Source organism: Talpa europaea, assembly GCF_964194135.1.
Source record: "Talpa europaea genome assembly, chromosome: 2".
NCBI classification, from domain to species: Eukaryota; Metazoa; Chordata; class Mammalia; order Eulipotyphla; family Talpidae; genus Talpa; species Talpa europaea.
This window is the reverse complement of record NC_140068.1, coordinates 94,192,835-94,205,310: the sequence shown is the minus strand read 5'-3', so window position 1 is coordinate 94,205,310 and position 12,476 is coordinate 94,192,835. Positions and strand designations below refer to the sequence as shown.

The 12,476-nt window shown below is 37.7% G+C and overlaps 1 protein-coding gene across 1 annotated transcript in view; it reads right to left on the bottom strand.

Annotated features, from left to right (window-relative positions):
* The window catches only part of STK38 (serine/threonine kinase 38), a gene marked incomplete at both ends in the record, with an annotated part of 30,770 nt that extends 20,619 nt beyond the window's left edge, over nucleotides 1-10,151 (bottom strand). Inside the window, 3 exons of the mRNA XM_084228428.1 lie at nucleotides 1,131-1,253; nucleotides 2,102-2,153; nucleotides 10,021-10,151. Of these exons, the coding sequence (XP_084084554.1) occupies nucleotides 1,131-1,253; nucleotides 2,102-2,153; nucleotides 10,021-10,151 (306 nt within the window). The remainder of the gene's footprint in view (nucleotides 1-1,130; nucleotides 1,254-2,101; nucleotides 2,154-10,020) is intronic.
* Nucleotides 10,152-12,476: the final 2,325 nt, after the last annotated feature.

The window sequence follows — 12,476 nt, the reverse complement described above, 5'->3', positions numbered from 1 at the left end:
AAAACGTCTGAAAGGAAAAAAACCCAAAATGTTTCAATTAGGGAAACGGGATTCTATGTAGTTTCTTTTTTAATTTTCCAATGTTTTTAAAGAGAAGAGAGAATTTTATGAGGAAAAGAAAACTAATGGTCTACAAATCTAAAGAAAAACTTCCTATCAATTCCGTACATTTCCTCCTCCTTTTGAACAAGATGTCCTTTCTCCCTCCACCTTTCTTCCTGTTTTTCCTGATTTAGTTCCACTTCCCTTCCTCACTGAACACAAAGCTCTTTACTGTAGCTTTCCCTCTCAATTGGTCAACAGGGATTCTGAACACCGAGTGATCAATTTAACCTATTACCTTAACTATGTACCATCACTTCCCTGAGGTACTGGTTCTTGATAATATGCAGCTCCTTTTACACAAAGATAATAAAATGATTTTATCAATAGGTCATCCACTTTGGGTATTCCCATTAACAGGATGACCTTGCATAGGCTCAGTCAAACCTTTCCCAACAGATCTGATATCTTGTGACCAACAGAGATACATTTGCATGACTAGCTGGGACAAAGTTTTAAATGCTTTCAAAACTCTACCACTCATTTTTATAAATTTCTAAAATTCTTTAACTTGTCTCCCATCTTTTTTAAGCTTTTAAGCCAACATGACAAGATGAAATAAAGGATGGAGATTTGTTGCTAGTTTGCTTCTGAGAGGCAGGAGTGGGGAAAGTTAGACCAGGGTCCAACTTCTGATACCACTGCTCAATGGCTGTGTGACAGTGAATATTACACACCCCTCTGAGTCTAGTTTCATCACCTATAAAATGAGTTACACTCTTACACTCATCATTATAGGAAAGAAGACTCAGTGAATAATAAATACTGATTTCCTTCTCCCTTTCAACTCTCCCTCCAGATCAATAACTTAAAGCATCAAACTCTTCTCTCGCAAAACAGAGACCTGGGATTGTGCAGGGTGAAGAAAGAGAGGAGGGCAGATAAGATAGAGAGGACAGTTAAGATACGGAGCTGGCACACTTGACCCAACTGCCCCATATTTCAGTTATATCAACTATCATGAGTTCATGATATGTTAGAAGCGTCAAAGTCCTGTGGTATTTTTGTATTTGTTAAGTAATATTTACCTCACCAAATGCTCCTCTGCCTATTACTTTCAAGGACTCAAAATCTTCCAATCCAAGTCTTGTTCTCTTCAAACGAAGAAATTCTGTTTCCTTCCGAGCATGTGCTGATCTCCTGAGTCGTTTCTAATGTTGAAATAAAGGGGAAAGGTTGAAAAGGGGAGGAGCTGAAATTCTGTAACTCTGCAACAAAGTTGCATTTGTGATTCCACCCATCTGGAAAGTAGGGCTATACCACACTACTCTTTTCACACATTACATCACCACAGCAGCAGTCTTTGGAGGTTACTCTTTCCTTCCTCAGCCTGAACAGACTGATGGGCACCTGCTTTGAGGACTCTAACTAACCTACTTCAACAATCCCTGATTCTAGCTTTCCTAATGAAGGAAAGACAATTAACATTTTCCTTTAATCTTTTTTATATAAAATTAAATTTTTTTTTAATTTCCCTCTGCATTTTTACACATTGCAGTTCATTTTATGCTCTAATATTCCTGTAAGTCCTAGGTGGTTTTCACCATTTTCCTGGGTGCTGTGATTCATTCCTATTTTCAAAGTGTTCCACTGCCATTTCAGTTCCTTACATAGTTCCTTGTTAACTGTATTTTTCTCCAACCACATCTATGGGAATGGGCTTGAGAGTAAGGCAAATTTGAGAGGAAATTTGCCCCACTGCTATGGAGATCTTTTAGTGAGTTCTCTAAGTATGTTTGCTTTTTTAAAATCTTCACTTGATTTTAACCCTTCCTTTTTTTAGAATTCTAAATCTAATAAATCATAATTATGCCTAGAAAAGTCTTCCTCTCCCTTCTGGTACTCTTCTCCCTCTGAAACATCTAAATCCAGAAGTGTTCCAGTCCCCATAAGCCCCTGTTGAGCCAAAACCCTTCCCTCATGCACCAAGGTTAACACTTGCTACACAAGGAATCATCTTCCATGCTAATTTCAAGGGGAAAAAAATGTCCAGTATTACCTCTTCATCTTTTAGGCCTTCTTCTTCCATCACTTTTTCTAATTTCTTTTGTCTAAAAATAAAGCATGTGAAATAGCATTTGAATGACAACTTTCTGAAACATCTGTATAAATCTTTTTTCAAAAAAAGAATTATTTCTTTATTGTAAGATTTTTATTTTATTTTTGCTTATAAGAACTGGGGTATGGGGCCTCCCTGGTGGTGCAAGGGGTTAAGACGCAACCTATGAAGCAGTCCACAGCCTCTGCAGCATGAGTTTGATCCCCTGGTCGGCCAGGGAGCAACCTACATGGCGCAGCAGACCTCTCCTGACTCACCCGCTTCTCCCCTCAGCAGTGTACTTCGGTCAATCTGCCTGTTCTGTTCCCCACTCTGTCTCTGGTGAATCTTCTCACCCCCCGCATCTTTGGCCTGTACCCCAGCTCTTGCATGCATAAATAAATCTTTTAAAAAAAAATAAAAAGAATCCTCAGAATGCTTCCAAAACACATTAAAAACAAACAAACAAACAAAAAAAAATACCTGGGGTGTAGGCCAGAGGTGCGGGGGATGAAAGGATTCACCAGAGACAAAGTGGAGAGCAAAACTGAAATACGCTGCTAAGGCGAGCAGCGGGAGAGACAGGAGAGGTCTGCTGCACCTTATGTGAGTTAGCTCCCTGACTGGGGATGGAACTCAGGTGGGTTTGCCACAGGAGGGCCTGTGTGGTAGTAGTGCTGAGACTTAACCCTTAGGCCACCAGGGATGCCCGATACAAACCTTTTTTTAAATGATGAAACAGGTGAAACTCAAAGTGCCTAAAGACACAAATTACAGTTACCAACATATATGAAAAGATTCCCACCCTTTGTTAGTTCTACATTTTGAAAAAAGATTGTATAAGATGTGAATGCAACAAACAATTGTATTTTGAAATGACAAATTCTTTCTCATTTTTGGGGGGGAGGGGTAGTGGTATTTCCTCCTTAACAAACCACAAAACAGCTGGTGTTTGATAACCTAGTATATCAGGGTGTTTTGCTCCGTCTCCCTTACTGAAATTTACTTCCTTTATTTTCACCTCTTCCTCTTCTCCCTGCCATAAGCAAAGAGTAAAAAACATAAAGGTAAAGGCAGAATTTGGAGATTCAAGGGGTGAGGAAGGTAGTGTAATGATCACTAAGTAAGAGTGGCGCTACTATCAAAACCTAAGACACTGAATACTCAAGAGTGCTGAACTTGAGAAACCACATCTGCGGATAATAGAACCGCCTGTCTGATGCAACCAAATTTGATACAACTAAAATAAACAAGTAAAACTTCTTACAAGCAATTCCACACAACCTTTATTTTTTCAGCAGAAATTAATGAAATTACATGGTCTGGATCGCCCCTTCATCACTTAGCAACATCGCAGATAACAGGCAAGGTGAGCAGGGCTAGATAGAATAAAAGCAGGGGTGCAGGAAGCAGTACAGGTAGGCTGAGACACGCAGCACTTCAAACGCCACACTAAGAGAAGACCAGCCCTTAGTCTGTACCTAACAAAGGGCATGCACAGGAGTGGTGCAGATGCAGAGTTGAAGGACTGACAAGGCAAGTCACTAACAAAGACCGAGACAAAGTGAAAGTTATTGCAATGATTCAGATGTACAGTAAAGATCTGGAGCTAGGGCTGCAAAATTAGGATGAAGTGAACAGAGTTATTGCAACTATGAGCAACTAGCAGAAGGAGTCATGGGAAAAGTCCCAGAATTTCTTGTACAGGAGGATAATGACGCCACTAACCAAGACAGGAAGCACAGAGAGGAACATGGGAAGATATATGTCTAAATTCTCAGGAAGTGGAAAGACCTACTCTGACCCTGATGGGGAAAAAAGGAAGCATCTACATGGCTCCCAATGTGTCTACTTCCCTCCTTCTAGTTTCCAGAGCCTTTTGGAATATGCATCGATGTGTGTACATGTATTGGAGGGAGAAGGCTTACTATTGATATAGAAGTTGTTGGTAGTTTCAGGAGTGCAAATTCATTCTATTTCAGTGACTGAAGAGGAAGTAAGGAAGAGTAATGTAACATCATGGCAAGATCAGTAAGAACTGAACTACAGATGGTCCCTTCTAGGCCTTGAGTACCAAGCACCATCATACCTTCTAACTCTGTGTGTTTTGAATGACCACATCAAACTGGGCAATAAGTCCAATGTGCTAGTGCACAACACATATCACGGACACCGCTCCTTACAATTTATTTATTTTTTTTTTTTAAAAAGATTTATTTATTTATTTATACAGGCACTGGGTACAGTCAGAAGTGCGGGAGGGTGAGAGAATTCACCAGAGCCAGAGCGGGGAGCAGAGCAGGCAGAAGCACCGAAGTACACTGCTGAGGGGAGCAGCGGGCAGGAGAGGTCTGTGCGCCATGTGGGACCCTCCTCCGGTGGCCAGGGAGCAGCCGGGAATCGAACTGGCGCTGCAGAGGCTGCGGGCAGCTACACAACCCAGCGCTCAACCGCTGCGCCACCGGGGAGGCCCTCCTTACAATTTATTTTAAATCTAAATTCACATCCTGATTCATAAAACTTTCAGTCTCGAATAAAATCAATCAATCTAAATTCAAACTGCAAAGTTTCCACAGCTTTATTGCAAGTGTAATTAAATTGGCATCAGTAGAATACCTGCCTGAGAGTAAATATCAAACTCAATTCCTTGAACACAATCATATCCTTTCAATAGAGACCCTATCCAGAAAACACCTATCATACAGAATGATCCACGGTAATGATTTACTGGGATCAAATTATCAAAAACCTCGAGGGCACTAAAAATGATACACACAGCCTGAAATGATCCTTACGTGTGATATCCTCTGTGGCACACTAGTGAAATACTATTAACTTGTCAGACTCATAGTGTTATTGTGATTATGTAAGAAAAAGGCCATATTAAAGTTCAAAGGAATGAAATGGCAGCTATTTGGAATCTGCTGTAAAACAGTGGCAAGAAAAAATAAAATGGAATAGATGAAGCACATTTAGCAAAGTCTTGATAACTACTGAATCACAGGGATGACTACATGGGAGACAAGAGGGTCATCATATGGATGTTTCAATCTATGTGTGTGTGTTAAAAAAAATGATCATAACGAAAGAGAAAAGCAGGCCCCTTCTCTGGCATGTTTCTGGTTGCAGTTCCAGGTTAACCAACACTCCACTCCAGCTTTGGGAAAGCCATGCCAATGTGCTCAACTCCAAAGTCCCAACCAACCCTGGGAGAGGAGGAGACTATTTTCACACTTAAGAGGCCACACCCAACTCCATCCAAACAAGGCACTCCATGAACCCATTTCCCAAGAGATGGTAAATTCTTTTGAAGGCAGACATTGAATCTGAATCCTCTGCAGTAAGGACCCTAGCAATTTTAAAGGCATCCAAACAAGACAGACAAAAAACAAAATGAGAATTTGTACTACAATTTGTTCTCAAAATTACTAGCCCAATACTTATTTCAAACCCCTCATCATATAGTATTAGCCAGTCATAATAAAAACATTTCTTTATCATCAATTATATCATTAAAGCTATGTATTTAGCAAGGTTCTATGATGTTTTCCCCCATAAACATCAAAAAACTTGGAAATTTGCTTCTGACAGTTCTAACTTTTCTTACTACAGAGGTATTACCTACCAATCATTGTCTTCTTTCAACTTTTAAATTTTTCTAGCAATAAAACCTAAAATAGGTTTCCCAAACTGTACCAGCAAACACAAAACCAAATATCAACTCATTTCCAAAAAAGAGATCACAAAACTACAAAGATTAGCAAGGAAAAGTGATTCTGTAAAGCTCAAAGTATCTTCTTTTAAAAAATGAAACAGGATTTGATAACAAAAATTATCAAAAACAAACAACCCCTTAAACATGCTCTTCTTACTTTTGATTAATTTGACTTTTGAGAAAAGTAAAACCACCAAAGTCCCTTTTAGAGGGCCTTTCCATCTTAGGAATCTAAGACAGAAAAAAAGCACTGATTTCAATCCATATTTGGATGCAACTTCAGTGTAAATCAAAAAGCAGCACCTATAAATAGTATTAATAATTTCATGCAACAACTTGTTCCTGGAGAAAGTGATATACCTCAATGATGAACTACAGGGCAGAGTCAGTAGGATTAAAAAACAACACTAACATCAAATGAAACAAGTAATTTAATGAGAACTCATAAACATTTGTAACTACACCACCAGACGCTCCAGTTTCAAGAGAGTGGCTGCATTGAAAATAACTCTCCAACAGTCTTCACAGGCCTAGAGACATTCTGTGAAAATTTATATTCAAATTCCCCTTGATCTTTACCTAGGATCATGTGTAGGTACTTGTCTGTTTCAGGGAATAGTAGCTTGTCACAACCAGTTATAAAAAATTTTTGTCATTTCAAATACAGATCTGTATATTTTTATCAAATCATATAGCCCATGTAAATCATAATTTACATCCTCATTAAAAATGTGGCTACAAAAATCCTATCAAAATATTGGCATATCAAATTCTGCAACATACAAAAAAATAATACATTACAACCAAGAGATTTTACCCCAGGAATGCAAGGTTAGTTTAATTGAAAAATCAGTTCACATAATACACCACTGAAAAAGCATAAAGGAGGAAAACACTATGATCACTTGAAAGAAGCAGAAAAAGCATTTGACAAAATTCAATATTTATTCATGATGATAGCTCTCAAACAGGAACAAAAGAAACTTTCCCAACCTGTAAATGACATGTACATGGGGAAAAAAAACTTACAACTAACATAACTATGAAATAGTGTTTTCCCCCCCTTAAATCAGGAACAGAACAAAGATGTATGCTCCCATCACTTATAAAACTCTCTACTTGAATATATGATTGTTTATATAGACTTTATCTCTAGGAATAGAAGATCCTAAGGATCTATAAAAAAGCTACTAGACTAAATAAATTAGCAAGTCACAGGATATAAAATAAACATGCAAAATTCAGTTATAGTTCTAGATGCTGGGAGAAAACTGGAAAATGACATTTCAAATATCCATTTGTAATAACATAAAGAAAACCAAATTACTAGGAATATGTTCACAAAAAACATGTAAGACATCCACATTAAAAACTATAAAACAATGCTGAGAAAAATTAAAGAAAAATCTAACAAAATGGAGAAATAACTCATATGCCTGAAGCAGCAGATTCAATATTATTATAATTCTCCACAATCTACAGATTACAATCATACCTCCATCAGGTTTTTCTATAAAAACTGACAAGCTGATTTTAAAATTCATATGGAAATGCAAAGAACATATAATATCCAAGGCAATCTTGGAAATTTAAAAAAAAAAAGAACAAAGCTGAGGACTTATTACCTGACTTCAGAACTTATCACAAAGCTATCAAGTAATTAAGGTATTATGATACTGATAAGCGAATAGATCAATAAAACAGAACAGGAATAGATACATACACCTTAACATGCCATTTTACTTTTTATAAAAGTGCCAATGCACTTTTATTTAATGGGGAAAAAGAAAGTCTTTGCAACAAATGCTACTGAAATAATTGAATATCCATAAAAAAAGAAAAAATTTCAAAGCCTACCTCACACCACACACACTTTCTACTTCAAGATGAATCATAGGACTAAATGTGAAAACTCAATGTATGAAACGTCCAGAAAAAAAAATAGAAGTATATCTTATAACTTTGAGGTAGGTAAAGGCTTCTGAGAAGTCACAGAATGTAATAACTATAAAAGAAAAAGATGCCAAATTAATTTCAACAAAATTTAAAACTTATGCTCATCTAAACACATTGTTAAGAAAATGAACAGGAACGCCACAGTCGAAGATAAACTATTTGTAAAACATATATATGACAAACCACTGGTATCTGGGATATATAAAGAAACTCTATAACTCAATTGTCAAAAAAAAATTCGACAAACACCTCCCAAAGGAAAATAAACAAATTGCAAAAAAACACATTAAAAAGTGTTCAACATCATGAGCCTTCAGGGAAACAGAAATTAAGTAACAGTGAGATATCACTAAACACCCATCCACAAAGGAGAGCTCAAGTTAAAAGACTCACAAACACAAATGCTAACAAAAAATGTAAAGTAACCAGAACTCTCATACACTGTTGGTGACATTCTGGGAAAACAGCTAGCAGCTTCTTATAAAATTAAACATATATCTTTGTGTTTATGACCCAGCAAGTCTACTCCTAAATATTTACCTGAGAACTGAAAAATAAATGCTCACCAAAAAGTCTGTACACAAATGTCATAGAAACTTATTCAAAACAGCCAAAAACTAAAAAAGTCCAGATGTTTATCCACTGCAGCATGAGTTCAATCCCTTGCCGGCCAGGGAGCAACCCACATAGTGCAACAGACCTCCTGTCTCTCCTGTTGCTCCCCTCAGCAGTGTATTTCAGTAGATCTGCCTGTTCTGCTCCCCACTCTCTCATGAATCCTCTCACCCCCCTCACTTCTGGCCTACACCCCAGTTCTTGTATGCATAAATAAATAAATCTTTCAAAAAAACAAAACAGTCGAGTGTTTAAACAAACAGCAATATAAAGGAATGTGCTACTGATATAATAGCAACGTGGATAAACCTTTAAAACTCAAGTGTAAGAATCTATTTATGTGTTCCATCTGCATTAATAGGCAAGACTAATCTACCATAGATACAAAATCACAACTGTAGTTGCCTGAGATTGAAGAAACAAGAGGAAGGAAAGAACTTTCTGGGATGATAGTAATATTCTCCATCTTGATAGCTATTGTGTCAAAACGCATTAACGGTACCCTTAAGTGTGTGCATTTCATTGTATGCAAGTTTTATAACCCCTTTAAAAAATTGTATAAATACTGAACTCTGTTTGTTATACAAACAGAAATATTCAGAAATAAAATATACTAACATCTGCAACATACTTTGAAGTACAGTAAAAAAATAAGTTGGATTAATAAATGGATAGAGGGATGGATAAATGGTTATGTGATAAAAAAAATAAATACTTGCAGAAACTAAATTATATATATGGGTTTCACTGTATAATTCTTTTAACTTTCCTGCACTTTTCAATATTTTCATAGTAAAATGTGGGGAGAGAAGTTTTCTTTATGAGTCACTACACAGTGTATACCAGATCAATAATAACACCACTAACTAAATGCTTGCTATGTGTGAAATGTGACGTAGGTACCCATATATATTATATTTAATACACAACAATTCTGCAAGACAAGTAGTATTATCCCTATTTCCAGATGGGGGAACTGAGTCTCAAAGAAACTTATTCCAATTTCATACAGTCATTGATGGTAAAGGCAGGATTCTAAAACCATGTCTAACTCCATTAAGGCTGCTCTTTCCATTATATTATACTGCCTGAACAGTGAACTCCAAGGAACTGGACCTATTAATTTTTTTATAGTACAATGGAATTTTTTGTTACTGAATAGCAGTAAAAATAAGGGGGTTAACAGCAAGGCTTTGGAAATCCATTGCAAAGGGATAGCTTATTAATTGGTTGCTACTTATTCTTATCTCCTTTCAACAATACTATAAATGCCGTATTTTTTTTTTTTTGCGTAGAGCTGGATGTAGGCCAGAGGTGCAGGGGGAGGGGATGGAGGATTCACCAGAGACAGAATGGGGAGCAGAGCAGGTGAAATTACTGAAATACACTGCTGAGGGGAACAGCCAGTGAGACAAGAGAGGTCTGCTGCACCACATGTGGGTTAGCTCCCTGCCTGGGGATCGAACTCAGGCCATAGTGGTGACAGCCCTGAGACTTAAACCATAGACAACCAGGGAGGCCCTATTAATGTGTTTTATAATAGTACACATGAATGCCAAATGATGACACAACTTTCTCAAACAAAATTCTTTACCTCATTTCTCGTTCTTCATGTTGAGCTATAAGGTTGCTATAAAAATTCTCCAGTGTCACTTTGGTCATTGTCACTCTTTCCTTTGTGTGATTACTCATGGACGAGTAAGGTGTTGAGCCTGTCATCGCCATGGCTGCTAGAAACAAAAGAAGTATTAGTTTGAAGTTAGAATCCACTAATTGGGCCTCCCCTGATGGTGCAGCGATTGAGCACTGGGCTGCGAAGCTGCCCGCAGCCTCTGCAGCGCCGGTTCAATCCCCGGCCACCTCCCCTCACCAGTGTGTTTCATCAGTCTGCCTGTTCTGTTCCCCGCTCTGGCTCTGGTGAATTCTCTCACCCTCCTGTGCTTCTGACTATACCCAGTGCTTGTATAAATAAATAAATAAATAAATCTTTAAAAAAAAAAAAAGAATCCACTAATGATGCATTCTTCTACCCTGCTGGCAGGAATATATAAATTGGTATAAGTATTTTGGAGGACAAAGTTATACGAAACAAAAACCAGACAAACAGAAGACTTAGTGAAAATATGTATATCTTAAAGAGCCAGTACATAATACACTATGACTCAGAAATACCATCCCTTGGTATATGGCCTAGGGAAATTGTCACAAAAGCACCTGAGGGGACATGCAGAAGCATGTGCATTACAAAGAGGATGTTCATTATGCCATCATTTGTTTAATGGGACATTGAAGGTAATTCTGTAAGGAAATAAAATGCAGTAGATGCATACTCAGGAATTCCATACAGTAGTTAGAAGCAATTCCACCTGTACCTAAAAACAACATGAGTAAGGGTATCTTTCAATAAAACATAACATTGCACTGTATTTTTAAAGAGAACAAGATCATAATACCATATGCATACAGTAAACAAATAGAATACAGACAATGTATCAAAGACCTTTAAGAATTCACACACAAGGGGGTTCAATGCAGTCTGGTAATGACAAAAGAAAACTAGAAATTACATGAACATCCAAAATAGAATTGGTTATATATTTAGAAAAATCTATGGGCCACCCTGGTGGTGCAAGGGGTTAAGTCTCAGCATTATGAAGCTATCCACGGCCACTGCAGCACGAGTTCGACCCTCAGAAAGGGAGCTGACCCACACGGTGCAGACCTCTCCTCCTCGCCCACTGCTCCCCTCAGCAGTGTATTTCAGTCAATCTGACTGTTCTGCTCCCCACTCTGTCTCTGGTGAATCCTCTCACCCCATAGCCCTGCACCTCTGGCCTACACCCCAGCTCTTGTATGCATAAATAAATAAAATAAATCTTTAAAAAAAATCCTGGGCCTCCCCGGTGGTGCAGCGGTTGAGTGCTGGGTTGCAAAGCTGCCCGCAGCCTCTGCAGCGCTGGTTCGATCCCGGTCGCTGGGCGAGGGTCCCACATAGTGCACAGACTTCTCCTGCTACCCACTGCTCCCCTCAGTAGTGTACTTTGTCAGTCTGCCTGTTCTGCTCCCTGTTCTGGCTCTGGTGAATTCTCACCCTCCCGCGCTTCTGACTGTACCCAGTGCTCATATAAATAAACAAAATAAATCTTAAAAAAAAAAAAATCCTGTCATGAAATAATATGCAGACAATTAAAGTATGTTCAAATGTCAGGGGAAGTGATTTCAACATAAGTGCAAAGAATATACATTAGGATCTCAATTGCGTTTGTGTTTAGTAAATGTGCACAGATTAGGAAAAAAGTATGTCAGAAGCATGTCAATTAAGTCACTAGTGGCTTAACTCTAGGCAGTGAGAGTACAACAGATCATTCTATTCTTATCTGTGTTTTCTACATGTTTTCTACATTTTCTTCAGTGAGCATGTATGATCACCACTGCTGCCATAACTTTTCAATTTATAATTTCTACAGTTCAAAAATATCTATGACTAGAATGCTCATCTAAAGGTATATATGTACACTGACATGTCTTGTGGTATTTGATGTTTGTTGTTTATTTGAATTTACAAGTTAAAACAAAGGCCTATAAATATGTAAAAAAAAAAAATACAAAGAAAAGCCTTAATCATGTTAGTGAGGGATGATACCTAAGAAACAAGGAACCTGAACTTACTAGTTTCACATATGAGAAAAACTGATACCAACAAGGTTTAAACATCTTATAGGGCCCCTTTTTTACCCTAAACTTAATCTCATTTTCTTCCAGATATTTTTGCCAATCCATATTGTCACTCTTGGCCAGAGAGTTCACCAACCCTGACTTGCTGCAACATCAGTAATAGTGCTCATTATTTTATTTTTATCACACCTCCCTCCCACATGTCCCAGCTCTAAATCTGTTTTTTTTTTTTTTTTTTCATCCCAACATAAAGCTGAGTGAAAATCAGGAGAGGCTAGGGATGATTTTCAAAGTTCGTTTATGAAAACTTTTAAGGTTGTTCAGTTAATACTTAACAGATTTTTAATTGTTTTACAGATTAAACTAGGACTTTTA